This window comes from Meriones unguiculatus, chromosome 2, assembly GCF_030254825.1.
Source record: "Meriones unguiculatus strain TT.TT164.6M chromosome 2, Bangor_MerUng_6.1, whole genome shotgun sequence".
Classification (NCBI taxonomy): domain Eukaryota; kingdom Metazoa; phylum Chordata; class Mammalia; order Rodentia; family Muridae; genus Meriones; species Meriones unguiculatus.
Genome location: NC_083350.1, coordinates 136,334,905 through 136,358,975, shown reverse-complemented (window position 1 = coordinate 136,358,975; position 24,071 = coordinate 136,334,905). Strand labels below are relative to the sequence as shown.

The 24,071-nt window shown below is 42.6% G+C and overlaps 1 protein-coding gene and 1 pseudogene across 1 annotated transcript in view; one reads left to right on the top strand and one right to left on the bottom strand.

Annotated features, from left to right (window-relative positions):
* The first annotated feature begins 800 nt into the window (after positions 1-800).
* LOC110557486 (large ribosomal subunit protein uL4-like) lies at positions 801-2,025 on the top strand (annotated as a pseudogene).
* Positions 2,026-11,717: 9,692 nt separating this feature from the next.
* Positions 11,718-24,071, bottom strand: part of Tnfsf10 (TNF superfamily member 10) — a 28,133-nt gene continuing 15,779 nt past the window's right edge. The window contains exons 4-5 of the mRNA XM_060378155.1: positions 18,867-18,971; positions 11,718-17,940 (exon numbers count right to left, since the gene is read on the bottom strand). Coding sequence (XP_060234138.1) covers positions 17,495-17,940; positions 18,867-18,971 — 551 coding nt within the window. The 3' untranslated portion in view covers positions 11,718-17,494. The remainder of the gene's footprint in view (positions 17,941-18,866; positions 18,972-24,071) is intronic.

Below are 24,071 nucleotides of genomic sequence, written 5' to 3'. Positions count from 1 at the left end.
TTGCTGTTTGAGATCATTTTTTTTTTCTCACCAATTTATCGCCTAATGACTTTGAAAACATAAAAAAATAAACACAAAGAAGGAAAGCTAGCCTGAAGTGGTATGTAGTTTACTGGCTCCAGTCATTCCATGTGTCTACGTAGGCAAGGCAATTTCAGACTGCCCAACAGATGGTGGAGAGGGAATGAGCTTCTCTGATAGAACCACAATTCCATTCAATTAAAACTCCCACTTGGCAGATGCCTCCAACAGTTGGCGCCCTTGGAAGCTAATCTGCAGCAAAGACATTATTCTTTTATGGTCATTTGTAGTACATTTGGGTCTTTGAAACTTGAGGTATCTGCCAAAGTACTGCACTGATATTTTCAGGAAAGTTGAGGAGTTATCAAAGTGGAGAGACAGAGTTTTCACCTCTGACAATTGGCTACTATGGAGAGTGGGTTGTTAACAGAAAAGATTTGTAAATATAACTTTATTCATGAACGTAAACAAGGCACCCCAGATGACTTAGCTATTGATTGCAACATGTTAATTTTAAAGGAAGTATTGTAAAATAGTTTGTGTCTCATAAATATCATTAGAATGGATACGCTTTAAAACAGAGATGACTTCTCAGATTTTTCTAAAATGCAGCAGCTATTTATCAGAATGGGTAAAGAATCCCACTTACCTTTGGTTGCTTAAGCAATTTCATTTTATTGTGTAAATTATTATTTTGTATTGGATGGAGATGGTGTCTGAAAACATTTCATTCCATAAAATCAGACCAAGTGAGAGGAGCATGGCCTTCTCTTCCCATCATGGCTAGTGCCGGTCCCCTCATATCGGTGTGCTCTGAAAAGGGGGAGTCATCTGGCAAGAATGTCAAATTGCCAGCTGTGCTCAAAGCCCCCATTCAACCAGATATGGTGAACTTTGTTCACGCCAACTTGAGGAAGAACGACAGCCCTATGCTGTCAGTGAATTAGCATGTCACCAGACCAGTATGGAGTCTTGTGGTACTGGCAGAGCTGTAGCTTGAATTCCCAGAGTTCGAGCTGGGGGACCCACCATTCTGGCCAGGGTGCCTTTGGAAATACATGTCATGGGGGCTGCATGTTTGTGCCAGGCATCATTGGCACCGTAGAGTGGACATAACCCAAAAACAATATGCCATCTGTTCTGCTCTGGCTGCCTCAGCCTTACCAGCTTTGGTAATGTCTAAAGGTCATCGTATTGAGGAAGTTCCTGAGCTGCCTTTGGTGGTTGCAGATAAGGTTGAAGGTTACAAGAAGACCAAGGAGGCTGCTCAGCTGCTTAGGAAACTTACAGCTTGGAATGACATCAGAAAGGTCTCTCTCTCTCAGAGCATGAGAGCTGGCAAGGGCAAAATGAGAAACCGAGGGCGCATCCAGAGCAGGGGACCGTGCATCATCTACAGTGAAGAAAACGGTATCATCAAGAAACATCCCTGGTATTCCTCTGCTTAGTGTAAACACATTGAACATTTTGGAACTTGCTGCTGGTGGACATGTGGGACGTTTGTTTCTGCATTTGGACTGAAAGTGCTTTCCGGAAGTTGGATGAATTGTATGGCACTTGGCGTAAGGCTGCTTCCCTCAAGAGTAACTATAACCTTCCCATGCACAGGATGATGAACACAGACCTTAGCAGAATCTTGAAAAGCCCAGAAACCCAAAGAGCCCTCCGAGCACCACGCAAGAAGATTCAGCGTAGGGTCTTGAAGAAGAATCCACTGAAGAACCTGAGAATCATGTTGAAGCTGAACCCTTTCACCAAGACTGTGTGCAGGAATACCGTTCTTCACCAGGCCAGAAACCACAAACTCCGAGTGAAGAAACGGGAAGCAGCAGCAGCAGCATTGGCAGCCAGGTCTGAGAAGGTTGTGGCAGAGAAAGGGGCTGCAGACAAGAAAAGCCTGTAGATGTCAAGAAGCTGAAGAAGCCTGCAGGAAAGAAGCCAGCAGCAGAGAAGAAACCTACTGCTGAAGAAAAAAAAAAAAAAGCCTGCTGCATAAACTATTAAAATTTGTTTCATTCCATAGAACAAATAGAGACACGTCTATTTGAATAAAAACCTAATCAAAGATGCAGTGAGAAAAAAAAAATCAGACCAAGTGCTTAGAAGCCAGAATTTCCCTCTGTGCAAATCATGGAACAGTGTTTGTAGGGTGGCTAGAGAGAAAAAGACAGCAGGGGCCTCACACCACACAGGGAGGAGACAAACCATCCAGTCTGAATCACCTGTTGCAGCGCTGTTCCTGGAGAATACCTCGTCATTGCCAGATCTTCACGTTTCTAAAGCAAACCTTGGACCAACTGACATCACTAACATCTGTCTTTCAACTCCATTCCCAGTTGAAGTGTCCCCGTTCAGTCCCTTCCTTGATCACCATAGATGAGGCAAGTTCCCTGCCTACTTGACCACACAGGTCTGGTCAAAACTGAACTTTTAGAAATCTTGCTGTCGCCTTATCTTTCCCATGTTAAATTATTTTGTTTTATTGAGACAAGGTCTCACATAGCCTAGGCTGTCCTCAAACTCCTTAGGTAGAAAAGATGGCCTTGAACTTTGATTCTCCTATCTCTACCTACTGAGTTCTGAGACTGCAGGCACGTGACATCATGCCCATTTTATGCAGTTTGAAGAGGTGGAACCCAGAGTTCAAGCATGCTAGGTAAACACTGCTTCCAGCTGAGCCACATCTGTAGCCGGCGATCAGTATTGCTTTACATCTTTATTATCTAGGACTTATAGACTCTTAATAGACACTTGTTAACTAAATAAATTCACTTCTGGTGTTAAAGCTGCCTGTCCAAGCCTCAGACATCCTCTTAGATCTCAGAGAACACTGCTCCCCACCCCCAAACAATAGGAGAATTCAAGACACTGGAACCTTGTGTACAAATGGCTGTGCCACTGCCATATTCATATGCAGGTGCTTTTTAAAGTTACATGATATAAATATGCTTATAGTTTCAGCTAGGATAAGGGAAAGATCTTTTTCTTTTATTGATTTCACACCTTAAATCTGAAATACATATTTTACCTCTAAAAGAAACTTAGATAGGCCAAAACTTATACCATTTGAAACATAAATTGGTTTACTTCACAGAGTAATGGACTGGCTATTTCAGCCTAAAAATGTATTTCAAGACTCAGAAGTGTTTTGATCATGCTGTGACGCTGTGCAGACATTGTGTTACAGTCAAACAAAGCCATTTGAAAGCTATGTTCATAACCATTGAATTCATGGTGTGCTGGTAAGTTAACTAGGGCTTCAAAGGAAAAAATAAACAAAACATTATTTTGTGATGTAACTATTCCATGCATGGTGGTCAATTTCAGACCACCATGCAGATTACTTCAGGCAGTGCTAGAAGGTGGCGCTAGCAAGGCTTATCAGTGTGCTCAGCTCTGCACTTGCTGGAGCAACAGATAGGCAGCATGGTTCTGCTGGAGAAAGTGACTCGACTTTGTGCAGGTTCCTCAGTTGGGAAATGTTCCAGAGAAATAGGTAGAAAATGTCTCATCACACAATGATGACAAATGTAAAACTGGATGCCTCCGATAATAATAGACTCAAAAGATTTGTTTTTTAGAAGGTAATTAAAGGTAATAAAATAAGTACTGAAGATATTGCTCTCTGTGTGTGTGTTGTGTGTTGTGTGTGATTGTGTATGTTTGCTATAAAGAATCAAATACTCAATTTCTTAGACTGGGCAGGCCATAAGTAAGTATGAGTCACACTGCTCACTTCTGTCATGGCAGGGAAAGCAGCCATTGAGAGTCCATAAAGAGACAGCTTCAAGCAGGCATGGTGGCATGTGCCCATAATCCCAGCACTCCATCAGCAAAAGTAGGAGGACTGCACCAAATTCCAGTCTGCCGAGTCTACACGGCGAGTTCCAGTCTACCCAGCGAGTCCTGATTTAAAAAAAAAAATTATCAAGGAGGTGAATAATGCTGTGTTCCAATCAACCTTGTTTATTAAACCATGCGCTCATGGAGTCAGCCTAGAAAATGTGAGATAGATACGTGTGTGTGATATCACATTTTCTCTATATAAAAATATATGTATAAGTATACATACATATATATGATGAAATGGTTTTTGCCAAGATGTTTGCGAGAAAATGTGTAAAGGTGTGTAAGGAAACAAGAGGACAGTGGGAATGGGGAGAAGTGAGGAAAGGGAGCACAACGAACAAACAATAATATATACTTGGGTAGAAAAAAAGTTTAAAAGGGTGAAAGATTAGTTTGCTGATACCTGATCTCAATGAACTGAATTCAGAGACAAGAGGAAATGGTTATCAAATCACAGAAGCAAGCCTCAGCTGAAATGAGGCTTACTAAATTACCTGTCTTTGCAAAGATGGACTCAGGAGTTCACATGGGCTCTTTGCTCTCAACCCCTCTGGCGGTGAGGGTATGAGCCTGAGCTATAGCTTGTAATAAAAAGATCCTCAGGTACACTGAACTGCCATGGTCTACATCTGAGCAGAGGTTCTAGGTGATATCTATGAATGGTCCTTGGTTGGAGTATCAGTCTCAGAAAAGACCCCTGTGCCCAGATATTTTAGTTCTGTTGCTCCCCTTGTGGAGCTCCTGTCCCCCCTAGGTCTTTCTGTCTCCCCCTTCTTTTCAAGTAAGGGGAACAGGGACTGTCTCTGACATGAACTCAGTGGCTATCTCTTTGACTGCCTCCCCTGATGGGGGAGCAGTCTTGACAGGAGGACACACATTGTCCTCCACAGAAGAGGACAATGCAACCAGTTCTGGTGAGATCTGATAAGCTAGGGTCAGATGGAAGGGGAGGAGGGCCTCCCCTATCCATGGACTTGGAGAGGGGCATAGGAGGAGATGAGGGAGGGAGGGTAGGATTGGGAGTGGACAAGGGAGTGGGCTACAGCTGGGATAAAAAGTGAATAAACTGTAATTAATATAAAAAAGAAAAATTTAATTTAAAAATTTATTAAATAGGTACTTTAAAAAAAGATCCTCATGTCTTTTGCAACAGACTCAACTCCCTGGGGTCTCTCTTTTAGGGTCCCACAGATCTGGCACAATATTCAGTGTGCTCACCATGAAACCATGAAATGCTTTCACCAAAGGTATCTTCCAGGACAATGTACAAGGATTCTCTGACCACCCTGGCCATCAGGACGAAGGCGAGAATCAAAGCCAAGGTCAGAAAGAAGATTAAAGCCATGGGACTGCTATTTCCCAGCCCAGCTGGACTGCCCTCCTTCCCAAGGCGGATTCACACATACAAAAGAAACTTCTAGCATAAGAAGACAGCTCTTCCTCTTCCTCTTGACCCACAGGTGGTATTCTACTTACCTTCCAGCCCATTTGCCTTTTTTCACTCAATAAAATAAATAAATGAAAAAAAAAAAAGAATGAACACATGACTCAGCTCTGGCCTGAGAAACAAGACATGACAAGCAATGAGGGACCTGCTGTGAAGGTCCTTGCTCTTTAACAGACTGGTGGCACACCCCTTTGGGGGCAGCATCTTGAGGGGCTGTGGCAAATGGAGTCACTATAGCCAGGAACATGAAGGAGCCAATTCTGAGGAAGGTAGGGACAGGAGACGGGAGAGCCTAACCAGTCACCCTGGTGTAGGCACTAGTTCTTCAAAGGCTACTTTATCTGGGGGTTCCTTAAAGTTTGTATCTCCCTTCCAACCCAACCCCAAATAGGAGAAAAAGAAGGTTGGAAGGGAAAGGGGATGTAGCCCTCTTTACTTCTTCCTGCTGGGTAAAGTCATAGGATCTTTTGGGGGCAATGCCAATACCCATCATCAGGAAATCCAGAAGTCCAGGTATCCAGCAAGCCAGCAGGCCAAGGCCAGCAGGCCAGCAAACGGAGCAAGCGCTCTTCCTCCACCTCCTCCAAGCCTCTGTACCTTCTTCCTCTGAGCTATCATATTTATACCCCTCAAAGTCCTCATAATTAAACTAACTCCAGCTGGCAAAGACCAAACCCCTGCACTAGGCAATAATCAGCTGTGAACAAACTAAAATCCCACACTTGGGATTATAATGAAAACATGTTGACATAACATACCTGAGTTTATAAGGAAACCAAAACTTACGTTACACCCTGGGAACCATTCTCTCTGGATTTCCTGTGACTAATGATGAATCTTCCTACATGAGCCCAGCAGAGATGGTCTTTCTGTGAATGGAAAGCTGAGCACATTGAGTTGCTTCAATTAATTATATTTTCTCCAAAATTGCTTTCAGTTACACATATAACACAGAAGCGCTGTCTCTTCCAGGTAGAGTTTCCTGCCTCTTTTAAGAAGCATAATAACCCTATTTAATCTTTCCTTGAAAATAGACCAGGGTTTGAAGCTGCCTTAGTAAATCAGAAAAAAAGAAACAGTTGTTCTTAATTTGATTCTCTTCTACAAAGCAGATGACTGGAAGGGTTACCCACCTTTGGGAACCGTTTCCTCTTTGGTTTCCATCTGACTTTTGGAGTACTGCCGTGCAGAAACTGCATCACTCATCCTTCCTGCAAGCAGGGCCCTGGGCTGGGTCTTTATTAAGAGAGTGCACACGGGTGGTGGTTAGTTTATTGACTTAGAATCTTCTGGGAAGATAGTCTCAGAGATTGCCTAGATGAGGTTGGCTTGTGGAGGTGGAAAGCCCCAACCTGAGAATGAGCAGCACCATTCCTTGGCTTAGGGATCGAGAGTGTATACGAGTAGAGAGAGAAATCTAGCTGAGTCCCAAGCATGCATGCGTTCGTCCTCTCAGCTCTCGACTTTGGATGTGATATGGCCAACTGCTTTAAGTTCATTCCACCTTGACTTTCCTGCTACAATGAGCAGGAACCTGTGATTCTGAGCAAAGATAAACTTTCTCTCTGAGTGGCTTTTTATCAATATATGGCTTTTTGTCACAGCATCAGAAATGCAACTGGGAGAGCACTTTAGAAATGCTTGGCTCTGGGGCTGGAGAGATGGCTCAGCAATTATGAGCGCTGGCTGCTCTTCTAGAGGTCCTGAGTTCAATTTGCAGCAACCACATAATGGCTCACAACCATTTGTAATAGAATCTTATTCCCTCTTCTGGTGTATATGAAAAGAGAGCACTCATACACACAAAATAAATTGTGAGTTCGAGGCTAGCCTGGTGTACAAAGTGAATCCAGGACAGCCAAGGCTATACAGAGAAACCCTGTCTTGAAAAACAAAAAGCAAAACAAGCAAACAAACAAACAAAAAACCCAAACAAGAAAGAAAGAAAGAAAGAAAGAAAGAAAGAAAGAAAGAAAGAAAGAAAGAAAGAAAGAAAGAAAGAAAGAAAGAAAAAGAAATGAATACTTGGCTCCTTCCTCTACCCCAAGGAAGGGTCGCCTTGATTCATGTAAGCCAGTCCCAATGCCACTCTCCTTGCAAATGAAAGATTAGAAACTGGCCTGTCTATAATTCTGAATTGCAACTGTTGAGGAAGTTCTCTCCTTCACAAAAAGATAACCCAAAGAGGCTTTTTCATGCAGTGAGGTGCTTGAAGCAGCTGTCAGCATCCTGCCATCAAAAGCCAGCAGAGAGAGCAAAGCACATGGAGAAATGAAGAGTGCCTTCCTCAACACTGGCGAGGAGCCCCAGTGTGATAAAGCCGGTTGTCCCACTTCGGGCTTTCTGTGCTATTGGAGCCAGCTGAACGAGGCCTTCTGCTGGTTATGCTGGAATACTGCCAAGTGAGCACTTACTCCTAAGCTGCTGTGGGCTAACTGTACCCAGGCCTCTCCGCCTGTCCAAGCAGGTTAAGGAGTAGCAGTGCACTGCCTTTATTTCTGATCTTTGTAACCGCCTTGGCAGGGATGAAGCTATGCTAAGAGACACTGGGGCTTACCCTTTGGCAGTCAGACTACAGAGACAATGAACCCCAAGGCAGTGGGATTTCCTAAGAAACATACCTCATGCAGGGAGAAGGAAGAGACTGGGCACATGGAGTTAGCCAGAGGAAGAGCATGTACCTGGGGAAGAAATGTCATACTTTCTCACTGTGTCAGAGCACCTTACAGGAGAGACTGGAGCCTAGACAGTGATAATGGTCAAAAACTCCACGTAACCAGGGTTGTTCAGTTGTGCATAATTCTTGCTCTCTACATTAAATCTAAGCCTTCTCTCTGGACCCCCTAAATGGGCACCCATTGCTCTTCCAAGTGGCCACACTGAATAAATTTTTCTCCAATGTTTGTTTCATTGGCTGTCGAGGATGGGTGGGCAGGTCAAACTTGTTAGGGTTGCAAGTGGGAGACAGGGGGGCTTTGACCCTAAAGCTCTGGCAACAGTCTCTCTCCATGCACAGTGTGCACAGGGGACTAACTCTATGGAATTTTACAGAGCAGATGGCTACAGGCTGACTTTGAGGTATCGGACCCGATTCATGAGTAAGCCAGATGTTTTCAACATCTCGCACAAATTAGCTATAGATCGTTAAATCAATCAGTTTAAAACTTGAGCCAAGGATTATTAAAACTGTCAGGCACGGTGGTGCACATTCACAGTCTCAGCCCTTAGGAATTCTGCGGCAGAAAGGTTAGGAGCTTGAGTCCAGCTAGATTACTTGAGATTTTGTTTCAATGCCCACTCCCCACCAAAGCTTTGATTCAGTTAAGTAAAATGCCAGAACCAGTTCTAGGTAAACTGGCTTATTCTTTGTTTGTTTGTTGTTTTGTTTTCTTTTTCAAGACAGTGTCTCTGTGTAGCCTTGGCTATCCTGGGACTCACTCTGTAGAACAGGCTGGCCTCGTACTCATAGAGATCTGCCTGCCTCTGCCTCCCGAGTGCTGGGGCAAAAGGCATGAGCCATCACTGCCCATCTAATGGCCTTATTTTTTGTGCCTCATCTTTACAAACAGAAAATATTTAAATTATTAATATGGTTTTAAAAAGTCTTTATGATGGGGTTCAGTGAGCAAAGGTACTTGCTAGACAAGTCTGACAACCTCTCTCTCTCTCTCTCTCTCTCTCTCTGGAAACCACATTAGAAGCAGAGAATTGACTCAAGCATATCCATAATAGTAGTGATGAGGATGAGGATGATGAGGATTAACATTTTCAAATTCCTTAAAGAACAGGTAAGATGGAGAGTTTCTAGGGTTCTAAAAAAAAGAAAAAAGGGCTTAGACTACACGTGGTGGTGGCACATGCCTGTAAGCCCAGCACTTGAAAGGCAGAAGCAGGTGGGTGGATCACTGTGAGTTCAAGTCCCATCTGGTCCAAATAAAAAATGTCTCTTTCTTAGTGATGTTCAATTTATTGTTTTTAATGAAATACAGTTTTGAGACCCCAAAATTATTATATCTATATAATTTATAATATATATTTCTTATTATGTCTATATTATTATAGAAACATAATTTTCTATCATATTATTACAAAGAATAATGTGTTTACTATCTCATTACATGTGAAGAATGTAGAAAACCATCTTCCATAATTTCCCAAAAAATACTGTCTGCATTTAATTCAGTAGTAATTTATGGAAAATTACAGACTATAGTATGTTTTTATACTTATTTGGTTAACGAAAGAGCATGTGGAAGGGCACATAAATACTTCTATTTTCTTAAGATTAAGTAGAATTTTTCTCATTATTACTGTGATGGTCAGCCTTGACAATTTGACAGAATATAAAATCACCCTGGGCGTGGCTGTGAGAGATTTTTCTAGGTTAAGTTCACTGAAGTTGGACGGTCCACCCTAAAGGAGGGTGGTGTCACGCCGCAGGCTGGAATCTCAGGCTGCGTAAAAAAGGAGGACAGGGCTAGATGAGAGCGTTTCTCACTCCTTTCCTCTTGACTCTGGGAACAATGTGACTAGCTGCCTCAGTGGGACAACTGGTCAACCAGGCACCTCCATGACTTCTTTGCCTATCCCCTAATTTGCAGACAAAATAAACCCTTCCTTTCTTGTTGCCTGTCATAGCAACAAGGAAAGTTACCAAAAGCATGAATGTTCTATATCTTTTATAACCAGGTCTTTTCCTGGTTATAAAGACAACCTGTACTAGGACAAATAACATAATGGGGAGATGAAGGTCTTAGTTATCATCTTCCTAATGAAGTCTGTGTTCGTGTTCAAGTATAAGTAATATGTGTAGCAATTTTCTCCTTGAAGTTTGTTGTCAATGAAACATAGGAGAGGAAAATGCACTCACATTGAACTTCTCCAGTCCCCAGCCCTTCATGTGTTATATTCTTTAGTCCATTTGTTTAAAAAAAATCAAATTACAATTTTAAATAGGGAAGGAAGTAAAAAAGCTTTTTCTAATACTTTAGTCATGAATATAACTCTCACCTTAAAGTCTGCCAGCTGAAAATAGTTCAAAATTGCTATAATGAAATAGTTAACATGTTCTTCTCTCCAAATTCCTTACCCATTTAAAATTTAAGAGGAAAAGAAATAACTCTCTATAATGCATCACAGATTTACGTAATGTGGTTTTTAAGAACTTGTACATGTAGTCTCTCTTGTCTACTAATAAGTTTGTGAAGAACATAAATGAGATTCACAGTTTCAAACAAGATAGCAACTATCACAGATCCCTGACTCTGCCTCCTAATCTGGTCCTTACTGCCATGTCTCATGGTTAGTAAAGAGACTGATGATGTGAACCATATTCTGAAATCCATAGGCGTATAAGAGGTGCTTTCTTTGTGATAATGCTTGCTCAAGTCTGGGATGAGGGAACAGTTTCAAGAAAGCACCTGGGTCACAGAGGAGAGGTGGATTGAAAAAGAGCTCACAAAGTTGTTTCTTTTCCTCTGAGTTCAGTGAAAGAAATCTGCAATGCCAATTCCATGATGTAGTGTAAGGTCAAGACAATGTAGAAATCTATTGCACTGGCTTTGAGGAATAACTTGTGTATTAAAATGTAAGTAAGCAATACCTCCATAGCAACAACAACATCACTAAAACTTAATGGTTTCAAAAGAAATATGGAGATGCTGCAGTGAAAAACAAGAAACTTGCAAAGGTTTTTCATTTGTTTGGTGTAGGTAGATAAGAGTCAGAGATTCAAAGGTTAATAACATTTAAACTTAGATGGAGAAATGAACTTAACCATTTATTGGTCTTGTAAGACAAAATTATCCGATATTACAACAACAAAGCTTTACCCTTGCTTTTTCTCATCACCTGAGGTAGGTGGGAGAGCTGGCCTGACCCTCACTGACGACAGCATTTGGGAGAGAAGACCCTGAACCTCATCTGGGCAACACAGTGATGGGGAAGGCACAGGAGGTGAGCCAGCCTCGAGGGTGGGAGAGTGGGAGAGTTGGCCCTGCCCCTTGCTGGATGCAGCATTGGGTGAGATAGCCTGGGCAGGGCTGGAGAGCATGCCCTTAGTGGTCTAGGTGTGGGAGGAGCTGGTGGAGCTGCCTAATGGAGCTGCTACCACTAGGCTTAGTGCCAGGGCTTTGAGCTGGCCCACACCAAAATCTACCTGAACTGCTGGAGCATGTGAAAGGGCCTGTCTTGTTGATTCAAAGCTGCAGAATCTCCATAACACAGGGAAACAACAGGGTATCTTGAGAGGGGGCCCAATGGGGATCCAGTGATAGTGCAGCAGAAGCCAGAGGCCTCAAGGCAGACCAGTGACTCATTGCACTGAACACTTATAAGTAAACATGTGTGGACAAAAAGGGTAGAGTGTGGGACACATTGTGACACACTACAGCTTCCAGGATGAGATGTTTTCTATGCTTTATTTTGTTTGGTTTGTTTATTTTTTTATTTTTGTTTTTGGGGGGAGGTTGCAAGAGCAGACAGCAGATACAAAGGGATGGGGAGAAGAATGGGATTCTGTTGCATAATATGAAACCCAGAAAGAATCAAAAGGAAGTTAAAAAATAAAAAAAATAATTTTAAAAACTAAACCTTGAGTTGTAAAGTTAAATGTGATAGTTTTAATTGTCAACTTGAAATAATCTAGAATCACCTGGAAGAAGGGCCTCTAAGAATTATCTTAATTACGTTAATTAATGTGTGACCCATCCATATCAGCTGCACCATTCCCTGTGCTAGGATCCTGGACTGTATAAAAATAAAGAAAGTGAATGAAAACTGTCAAATATGCCTTAATTCACTGTTTTCTGTTCTTAACTGTAGATGTAATGTGGCCAGTTCTCAAAAGCTCTTGCCTCTGTGACTTCCCTGAAATTATGGGCTATACCCTTAGACTATTAACTAAGCTCTTTCTCCCTTAAGGTGCTTTTGTCAAGGTGTTTTACTATAGCAACAAGAAATTAATTAAGCGCATTAAGATTATCCTGTGGAAGATAGGAAAACAAGTAAAAAATAAACAGTGAAAACTAAATAAAAAGCAAAGATATATAAATGAGCTCCTATATTACAGTTTTTACAATAAGTGCAAATGGGTTAAATTCACTGATTAAACGCAGAGATCCTCAGACTGATGACAAAGTGTTTCAGCACTGTATGATTCAGAAGAGCCCAAAGGTGTAAAGAACAGATGTAAGAAGAAGATATAAAACACTGGAAATCGGAATCATCTGTCTTATCAGACAAAAAAGGGGGGGATTGTACTTTACAGGGCAGCTCTACATGGGCTGAAAGAAAAGAGAAAAAAAAGTGTGGTGGATGCATGGACTTCTGTTTTTATTAAGGTGAAATTCAAAGGAACGTGTGTGTGTGTGTATGTGTGTGTGTGTGTGTGTGTATTTCAGAATTTACAATATTTTTTACATTTGAAAGAATCATCATCATCATAGTTAATTTACTTGCTGGCTTTGCTGCTATCAACTTGAAAGAAAAAAGAAAGGAAGGAAGGAAGAAAGGAAGGAAAAAAGAAAGGGAAAAAGAAAGAAAGAAAAATTCTCTTTAAGATTTTCTTGTCTCACAACTGAAAATATGGATTTAATTCTTTAAGAATAAAGGTGGTAATTCAAAATTTCTGACACTGATAATGAAACTGTTATATGCTAAATTATAGGAAACAGTTAAAATAATACTTGGAAGGAAATTACGAACTGAATTGATTTGCCAAAGAACAAAACAGGCAAACAAACAAACAAAAACCCACCTAACAGTGATTAGTCTAGGGAGAAGGTTCGGTGGGGGGAGCAGTTTTGGCACAAGCATGAGAAGCTGGGTTCAAATCCCCAGAAATAGAGTAGGTAGTGATCGGGCGGGGAAGGCCACAATCTACAGTAACTGGAGAGAGGGCAAAAGCCACGTTGTCAAGACCCTTGGCTTCACAGAGCCCTTGGAGCAAAGAGAATTTAGAAAAGTTGACTCAAATTGGGTTTCACTTAAAAACGAAAAAGCAAGCAAACAACACACCTCAAATTCTTAGCACAGAATCTAAACTTAGCCTTGAAGGAAGCTTGTAACTCTCTGTATTGAAACTAGATTATGCAAAATCTAGAGGTTATATATTTTGTGATCTCAGCTGTTCTGTGCACTTATTTTTCACAAAAATAGGAAGAATCAGAACCCCGTGTCTTCCTTTGTACCTAGGTCATTTTCAGTGTTGACATCAGTATGGCTTTCTAGGGGCTGTTAAAAAGAAAGACCAGTATGGCCTAGAACTCAACACAAAAGCAATTAGGACAAGGCATGGTGGTGTACGCCTTTAGTCCAAGCACTCTGGAGGCAGAGGCAGGCAAATCTCTGAGTGCTAAGCCAGCCTGGTCCACAAAGCGAGTTTCAGGACACCCAGGAGCTACCATGTCTCAAAAGAAAACAACACCAAACAAACAAACAAACACTCCTCACAGAGCCAGCCTCAACCTGGAGCTCCAACCGTGTATGTAAGCTTATTTTTTGTAGTTCCAGTTGCCTACAGGTAAACCATTGATCTTGGCTTTCGTTCTTGTTTTTAAACCAGAGGATTTGAAGACTTACACACACCTTTAAAGGACTTGACTCTGAGGAAGTTAAGGGAACTTCGCCACCTGGTGGCCCTCACGGTGTGTGACAGTAAGGTGGCCCCATTTGGTCTGAAAAACAGTAACAACAAAAAACTTTTGCCTTGACACTTCTGCTCCAAAATAGCAAAGTTGACCTCTCTTCTGGGATTATTGCTGTTTAAAATGCCCAGGTTCCCCAGGCTGATTATGCCAGAGTGGCACTTTAATTTTTATTCTTCAGGTCAGATGGTTTGTTGGGCTGGAACTCAATAAGACAAAAACAGGGCCTGGTCCTTCTCCCTCCCCCACCCCCCCCATAGTAATTATTTCTTTTCAAACAGATAAGAATTCACGCCTTAAAAAAAAATGGCTCCTCACAATTGTCCAGGAAGTTATCATTCTAAAATATTCTCTCCACGGTTGCTTCCTGTAGTCATAGGCTTTAGATTTTGGCAGAAGGAAAAATATGCAGGCATGCTTTTTTAAACAAGTCATGGAGTTTAATATTGCCCATGAATTAAATCTTTGAACATCTAATCATGGTTGTCTGGGTATGTTGCATTCTTAAATATTTAATTTCTAAATCACAGCATTTGACATTTTGGTAAATATGTGTCCTGCAGGCGGCCTGCTAATTACTTGAGGAAATTAAAATGCACACACACAAAAAAGATCCCTGGGCACCACTCCAAGATTCTGATCCTGTTGGTTTGTGGTTGAATCTAGGCATGGGCATTATAAAATCTCTGTGGGAGATTATGAAGTAGCGTCACCCCAGGGACCATGGCTTGTGGACCATATGGAAACAGCAAACAAAGAATGTCTGTGTTCAACACAAAAATTAGAAATCTGATACCATTTCACTTGCCTGCCTACCAAACAGGAAAAAAATACTATGAATTTTCTCTTCGGTGATGACTTAAGAGACCAGGAATTAAAAACAGCAATTGTTTCGTTTAGGCTGGGGTGTCACTCAGTGTGAGGTACATGCCTATTGGGAGCAAGACCCTGGGATTGGTTCTCATCCCTGCCTCCTCCTGCCACAATCCCACTTTAGGAGTCAAAACAGAAAGACCAGTGAGTGGCAGAGAAGTCCGTTGTCATTAAGATGTTGTGACGGGCGACAGAGAACAATCTGGTGGCACAATGTTGTGATCTAGTCACTCATTATGCAGTGTGCAATGAATGTTTTTACTGTTTTAAACTACTTTTATGTCCTGCTTACTTTATTGTTAATTGATGTTTCTGGTTAGGGTGCAAAATGACGGATTTCTTATGAAACCTTCACACATATCGTGGTTCCGTGCCCTCCACTCCACTGTCTCTCTACCCTCCTCCCGCCTGTCCCTTCCTACCTTTTCCTGGTTTTATACCATTCTTGTGTGTGAGCGCAGGTTGTTAAATCTGACTCGGCATTTAGTGAAAACTTATTTTATCATTTCCTTCTTTCTTCTCCTTCCTTCCCTTCATCTTTCCTCTTCCTTCATTGTCTTCCTTCTACCCTAACATCTGGAGTGTGTGTGTGTCCCAAAACATGTGTGTGGAGGTCAGAGGACAGCTTGTAGGAATGGGGTCCCTCCTACCACTATGTAATCCCAAGGATCAAACTCAGGTTTTCAGGATTTTTGGCAAATGCCTTTTCTTGAGCTTTCAAATTTTCTCCCTCATTACTTGACATCAAACATTTCCCATGTGGTTACTATTACTACTTATGAATACATAAATGTATTTTATGTAGAAATTACATGTAAGTTCCTTACTAAATACTAGGGATATGGTTGCAGGCAAGGCTAAATGTGTTTCACTATTACAATGCCTATATTCTAGTCAGAGAAGGAAAACTTTAAAATGGTAGCTGTGGAGTCAATGTGCTATTTTATAAGACCTTGATGGAGTCATGAAAAAAAAAAAAAACATAAGGAGTATCGGAAGTAACAGCTCTCCATACCCTTAAATTCAAATAAGTTCTTTTGAAAGACATATTTGTATGTGTTTGAATATTTTGTCTGATTGTGTGTCTGTGCACTGTGTGTATGTATTGCCTGCAGAGGCCAGAAGAAGGAGTCAGATCCCCTACAACTGGAGTTACCGTTCTTAATTATTATGTGAGGGCTGAGAATTGAACCTAGATTCTCTGAAAGAGCAACCAGTGCTGTTTACATCTAAGCCATCTCTCCAGCACCCAAAAAAGCCTAAAAACCAACCAACCAAAACAAACAAACAAACAAAAACAACAAAAAAAGCTGGTTCAATAAAATACATCATATGGGTCCTTTTGGGGGTTTGCTGCCCTTTGGTTTTAGTCAATTTTGTGTTACTACAATGAAACTCCAGGCATAGACATCCAAAAAACCAAAACCAAAACAAAACAAAACAAAAATGAACAAAACTGTATCACATCCCTTTAGCTAAGGTCTACAAAACATCTTGGCAGAAGAAACAGACAGATGTAAGAGCCAGAAGACCGGAATGACAGCTACCTTCCGGGCAGGACAAGCACATTCAAGCTAGTTCAAACTTGATCCTAAAGCTCAAGGCAAATTCTTAGCTGAATAATGTGCACTTCCAAAACACAGGAAAACACTTCCATTCAGAAAAGGCAGTAACAGGGCTGGAAAGTGGCTCAGTGGTAGAGGCGTTATCAGGCATTCAAGAAGCCTAGCTCTGCATGAGCCAGGCAGGGCGGCACAGACCATCATCTCGGCATATCCCGGAGGCAGGAGGCTCCCTGGTTACAGATCACCATAGGCCAGCCTGGGATACCGGCCTCAAAACAAATGACAAGCAAACAAGGTCTGGGAGCATGTCAAGAAGGAGGCACCAAAGACTGAGACCCGTGCAAGGCCCCCTCCAACTCTACATGTGGCGGGAAAATCTGAGGCCCAGCAGGCTGGGGCAGCCAGGCTTCAATGGCTTTACAGGCACCTTTCTTGGGCTGCTCTCATTCATCGCCTGGAGTTTTCATTCATTCTTTGGGCCAGATACCCATTGATGATGGGACATAATGTTGTCATTTAAGAATTCACACTTGAGAAACACATACAGATATGATTTAAAAAAACCACTCACACAAATAAACACACACACTTTCACTCACTCTCTCTGTCTCTCTCTCTCTCTCTCTCTCTCTCACTCGCTTGCTCAGTCGTTCTCTGGCTCTCTCTGTAATGTTTTAGGTGACAGAGTCTGTGGTTTTTATGCTGGCCTGCATTTATAGCTGTCCTTGTTTTCACACAGCCCATTAGCCCTGGGTTGAACACCCGTGACCCAGATAACAAAGGCAAAATTTGCCAGTTGTTGCATAAATACTTAGATGCCAAAAACCTTCTAGATCTCTGCAATGTGGCACCAGGTAGAGCAACGAACATGCGTAGTGATGTCATAAGCAGGTTCTTTTCATAAACACTGAAAGTGTCTATGGCTGGGCGTTTGGGCTGAGACTGCTTGATTTCAGCCGACTTTCTTTGTCACATCTGTCCCGAGGGTTCTGCAGCCAAGCCATACCCCCATCAGTCCGGGCACTTTCTGGGCATGTATTCAACTTAAGATATCGCTGGGCATTTGAGAGCTGTGTTTGATCTTTGCAGGTCATTTAGTTAATTAGAAAGGCTCCGAAAAAACTAGCTTCTTGGTCCAGGTCCATCAAATGCTCATTCGTCACAGAAACAAAAATCCTGTCATTTTCCTTAAGCTCGAACAGCCCCCCTTGATAGATGGAGTAGAGTCCGTACTCTGCGTCTCTGGACCAGCAGCTGTTCCTGGCGCTCTTCATCAGTACTATGGGGTCTGGGTAGCTGGTGTATTTATAGATGTACTGCACCATCTGCTTGTTCCTCACTCTGTCCTTTGAGACTGTCTCCGACACTTCCTCAGCCTCCTGAAATCGGAAGTATGTTTGGGAATAGATATAATAAAGGCCTTGTTCCTGGATGACCAGCTCTCCGTTTCTCAAGTGCACATGGTTGAGGAATGAATGCCCCTTCCTCGATGACTCCCAGGATTCTATCTTCTGGCCCAAGGTCTTTCCGTCCTTGGAAACTACATGAGGATGAGAGAAACCGTTAGCAGGAGGAAGTTTGCATAGAAGTGAGCAGATCCTCAGCCCCTCAGCACAGTCAGCATTGTTATCACCATTGCACACCATGTGGGTCCGATATCCCGCTTCTTACCCATTTAATCTGACATGGATTACAAAGGCTGGTCACATCAAGATTGGGAGGCTCCTGTGTCAGGTTGACCTTTTGTCAATCCCTCCACTTTCAGGACCTCATTTGCCAGCTATGCCACGCCAATACATACCAAGGGTTGGCATGTGTCAAAAGTGTCCCTGTGGGTGGGAGCTCTAGTGCCTTGTGGTGAAAATAAATGCTGTGGATTTAATTATGGTGGGGACAAGGGCTGCGGATTTGAAACTTTGAGAAGGAAGAGTTGATACAAAGGGAAAGGAAAGGGAGAAGGACAGAGAGAGGGAGAGTACAGCTAGAGAGAGGAGAGAGATAGAGAGAGAATTACTTTACAGGTGAAGAAAAAAAGGCTGAGTGTAGTGGTGCTACCACTTGAGAGCCTGAGACAGAAGGATCTAGAGTTCAGATCCAGCCAGGACTCCATGAGCCACTGTTTCAATGAAAAAGGAGAAGAAAAAGAGTAGAGAAGGCGCAGGAAACAGCAACAGCAGCTAGAAAGGTTGCCAGTGGGAATCTGGGAGCAATGATCTCCCATGCGCACGTTCCCGAAGGCCTTCGATAGCAGAGTTAGCAAGCCCCTGTGTGTCATTTTGCTTCTCAAAACAGTCGTCCGACACTTGGTCATCATTGAGCACTTATAGTCATAAAACTATTTCAGATGAAAGTTAAAAAGAAACTACTTGGAATAATTCCAGAGCCTCACAAATGCTAGGCGTCAACCCCCCCCCCACACACACACACACCCTGCTGCCAGCCCCGCCCCAGCCCTCGTGATCCTACGTGGAATTATGGCTGAGTTGCTTCTCCGATTGATCCCAGTGATGTGAGCTGCCACTCTCTGAGGCCTTCCACCTCTGGGCGCGGGAGGAATACTTAGCTGCTTTTCTGAAAGACACATGACAGAGAAACATCAGCACTTGTCTAAATACCTCTCAAATACACTGTCCTGCTCATACAGTTGTGTCCGACCAGGTGTCCTGAGCATAGGACCTTCCTAACCTGATCCTGTGGTTGCATGAAACAGCCCATATAGTGGGGCTGGAGAGGTGGCTCAGGGGTTAAGAATGCTGGTGGCTATTGCAGGAGACCTCGGTTTGAGCCCACCTACACGTCAACTCACAATTGTCTCTAAGTCCAGTTCCAGGGCAAACATGAGAATCTGAGTTTGGGTTCTCAGGGCCCACCTAAAAACCCGGGCACTACCACCACATGCTTGTCCCCAGGAGAGAGCAGAGGGTGGGGGATGGGGGGCAATAAATGGAGACAAGAGGAGAGCTGGGGCTGTCTGGCTGCCAGCCTAACCGCTAAGGGAATAGGCAGACACTGTTAGAGGAAGACACGTGACAAACTCTTTTGCCCAACCAAAGCATGCAAACAGGCCCACACACGTGCGCACAGGCACAAAATAAATCCTATGCAATAATGTCTCGTAAAAAATTAGCTTCAAATCCCCATTTCTGTTTATATTTGGTTAAGATAAATTATGTTCCATGAATAAACAAATATTGGCAAGGACAAGAAATCATACCACACTATACAGAGCTATATAGATGAACCGTTGATTCCACTGAGTCCTTAAGGAACTTACTATAGTTTTGAGATACCAATTGGAAAAAATGAAATAATTGTTTATGAGACGTAGCGGTAAGGGGTAACACATAAGCAGAGGACGGACGGAGTCCTGTTTATTGGAGAGCGGAGGTCAGGGCAGGGTTTGCTGAGGAGTTGACATTTAGACATCCAGTCACTTATTCCTGTAAGCCAGGGTACCGCCCTCGTCTATCCAAGCACCCATTTAGGGACAAGAAGAAAGATCACCAATAATCAAGAAATGGAGGTGTGCAGATAAAGGGTAAAGATGGTCAGGCTTTGGGTCTGTGGTAATAGAAGAGAGATGTTTCCGGACAGCTAAAGCCAAGGCCCAGGGCAGAAGACAGACCTGGAGAAGCACAGGTCTGACTTGAAAGGAAACAAAGAACACAAGACTTAGGTTGCCTTTACAAGATGCACTACTGGAAGGTGTGAAGAAATGTGTCGTGCTTCAGGCCGACTATGTCAAGGTCTGGTTTGTTGGGTACAGGGAGAAAGGCTGGAGCTGCTAAGCAAGTCACCAGGTTGAACGCAGTGGTCCATCCTGTGGTGAGCTTAGGAAGTAAAAAAGTAGGAAGTCAGATTTCGTAGAGGGCCAGTGAATGATAATCTGTTTATCTGGTATTAGTTACAATGTTGTTCTTGTTATTTTGAAAAGCCAAGTTTTTCTTCTTAGTGCAAAGGTATCCTTAGCTTCCAAGAAACTTGATAGAATGGATGTGGGAGGAGAGGAGTAGCTAAATGGAGAGTGGGGGAAGATGGACAGATGGCTAAATAGCTAGAGAGTCGCTGCCGAGCAGATCTGCTGGAGAAGTGGGGAAATGACTGAAGTGTGCGTCCTGCCTTCTGCTGCTCTATTCCCCCAGGTCCAAGAGGTCTATAAATGGTGCAAAGATGTTCTCCTTTTCCTTCATTTTATTAGCATGTATACAAAATAATGTGTTTCATTTTAACACTCTCTCTTTTGACAATAGACCCAGCAAACAGTTTTCCTCCCACTTTCATGTCTTTTATTAGCATATATTAATTGTATAGAGTAATGATTTTTGTTATGACATTTCTTTTCAGTGATATCATTTAATGCTTATTAGAGAAGATTAGTAAGCAGCACGAATCCTGTGACAGTCTGGTAAACTCAGTGCTGCCCTGGTCCTATTCCCAATATAAATGCTTCAGCTTTACTGTCCACAAAAACTGCCCAGAAAAATGCAACAATATCCCAAAGACATAACTAATAACAGTTTGCCAAATTTTATGACTTAATTGTAAGAGAAAAGGAAACACCCTCGAATGGTTAAGCCAGTTCTCATACACTGAATAGCGCTAAAACCAACAGGAACCAATTTCCAATTATCAAAGTCTTAGGATGAAGGAGAACCCCTTCCTAAAGTACTTACAATAGCTGCTTTGGTACTGTGGCTTATCTGAGGAAATGCTAGCTGCCTAACCCTAGAAGATAATTTTTTTTAAATAGTGTATTTTTAAACAACAATATTCAAGAAAGTAAGCTTTATAAAAATAAGTTTGGAGTTTGTTTATTTCTTTGTTTTCTGTTATTTACTGCTGTATCCAAAATGATGCCTGGCTATTAGTGAGGCTGTCAGATGAGTATCTTCCACATAGAATTCCACAGAATTACAGGCATTATTTAAAAAAATAATACACATATACATATATGTATATATATATATAATATAGTCTGGCTGCAATCATATTAATTCAACAATTTCAAACAGGTTTGAAACACACTATTTTAGGGAGGTCAAGGTCTTAAGAGGAAAAGTTGGTGGTTTAGAACTCTGCTGCTGGCAACTCTATCTTTACTTAAGAAGTCTGTAGTAGCCTTTAGGATTCACTCCAGAAACCACATTCCTCCCCTCCCCCAAACATAATGTTTTTATTGATTATTTGGGAATTTCACATAATGCAGCCCACCACACTGACTTTCCAGTCCTCCCAGGTCCCTTTCCCCACCCTTGTGACCTCCCCATCTCAAGAAAAAAGGGGGGGGAATACCCTATCCAGTTTGTGTCACCCATATACATGCTGGAGCATATCAAGCTCCCATTGGCCAGCTCCTTAAAGAAAACTGAGTCCTGGCCCAGCCCCACCCCCACCAAAACCATCACCTGTGGAGAGCTACACTTCAGCATCCCTATTATCTTCAATAGCTTCCTGTCTAGACTGTTTCTCTTTGCCGGATGTGGGGGTTAGGGGCAGAAGCTGTCACAGAAGCTTTCTACGTCTCTCTCATCCGTGAGTCTGCAGTCATCAATACTGCAAAAGACATTTCCTTGCCCTTTATAGTCAGCAGCAGCACAGATGACAGCAAGGACCACAGACATCCACGTGGCCTCTAGCAGCAGCACAGACCACAGACATCCACATAGTCTCTGGTGGCAGCATGGACCGTGGACATCAGCACTGGCCTCGGCAACAGCAGGACCACAGACACTATCATGGCTGTTGGTGGAGACACAAGCCACAAACATCAACATGGCTTCAAGCAGCAGCGCAGACCACAAACATCCACCATGGCCTCTGTTGGCAACATGGACCCTAGACATTAATACGGCCCAAGGCAGCAGAACAGATCTCAGATAACAACATGGCCCCCATGTACGTAGCACAAACCACATACATCCACCTGGCCTCAAGAGGTGGCACAGACCATAGCCATGCGACCACCAGCAACCACATTATTGACAATGCAACAAACCAGTCAGGGCTAGAGGAAAGCAAAGAAAACCAAAACAGGTAGAAAAGGATGAAGAGGCAGAGACCCAGCCAGCAGGAGTGTTTCAGGGGGGCTTTCAGTTCGTCCTGGACTGAGGTCCCACATCTTGGTTTGGCTACACCCTCTCAGCTCCCAGATGGAGTCTGGCTTGCTCATCTCCATCACTCTCAACCTCTCTCTGCACTCGGCACACCTGAGAACCTCTCAGCTCCACGCTTCTACTTTCGTTATGACATTTTTAGCACATGTACAAGATATATTTGATCATATTGACTCCTCATTACTCTCTGGATTGTTCTCCTCTTCCTGTTGAATCCTTCTTCCCAAATGCTTTCCCTTCTTTTTTCCCAGCCCTTTGTTTGTATCTCTGTCTGTCTGTCACTTTCTCCTTCTTGCTCTATCAACCTAGCTTCCGCACATGGGAGAAAAACCTGTGGGTTTTCTGAGTTTGCTTTCTTTTTTCTTGACACAGAGTCTCCAGATCCACCCATTTCCCTGCAAACGACAGAAGTGTGTTCTCCATGTGTAAGAGTCCACTGTGTCCAAGTAACACCTGCTCTTCGTCCATCCACTGATGCGCACCAAGACTCATCCCCTGATGAGGCCTTCATGAACAGTGCAGCAGTGAACATCAGGATGCACAGGGATCACTACTAGAGATTGACTTTGAGTCCTTTGGGTGTAGTTTCAGGAGTGACGTAACTGGATTGTACGACTGGTCCTTGATAAGATTTTTGAGGAGCCTCCATCCTTATTTCCATAGAAGATGGACAAATTTCTATCCCTACCACCTGTGTGTGGAGTGATCACCTCAGCATCTTCATTAGTATTAATTTGAGTATTTTTTTATGATACCCATGATGACTAAGGGGAGGGGAGATAAAATCATGGAAGAGCTTTATCCTGCTTTCTTTGTTTGCATGTGTGTGTGAGAGAGAGAGGTATATGTTTCTATGGATGCTGCATGCATCAGGTACTCATGTGCAGAGATCAAAAGAGGATGTCAGGTGTCTTTCTCTGTCTGACTCTCCACTTTGGAGCCTAAAACCTTGCTGTGGGCTGCCTGTCTCCTCCCCTTATAACCCTAACCATTTAATGTTTTGCTTTTAAATATTAAACAGGCAACTCCTGTTTACATGTGAGATCACTCTAAGTCTGTAGAAAAGCCTAGACTTGGGAGCAAAACTTTTAAGCTTAAATTTTCTTATTACAGTATTCATTTTTCATGGTGCAATGGTTCTGCGTTCCATAAGAACATTTCCATACAAACACACACTGCACAGTGAGCATATTAAACCATTCCCTGCCCCCTTCTTCCTACTTCCCTCCTCCTGTAGTTCCTTTGTTTCATAGACAGTTTCACTTCTGTTTTCATGCCATATATACATACATAAATCTGTATTTTCATAAAATCTAGGATCCACACATAAGAAAAAGCATGTAGAATGCAAAGAGCCCACTCTCTCTGTAGCTCTTCAACATAGTCCTTGAAGTCCTAGCTAGAGTAATAAGACAAATAAAGGAGATCAAAGGGATTCAGCTTGGAAAAGTAGAAGTCAAAGTATGACTATTTGTAGGTGATACGATAGTATACATGAGTGGCCCCAAAAATTCTACCAGGGAACCCCTACAGATAATAAACACCTTTAGCAAAGAGG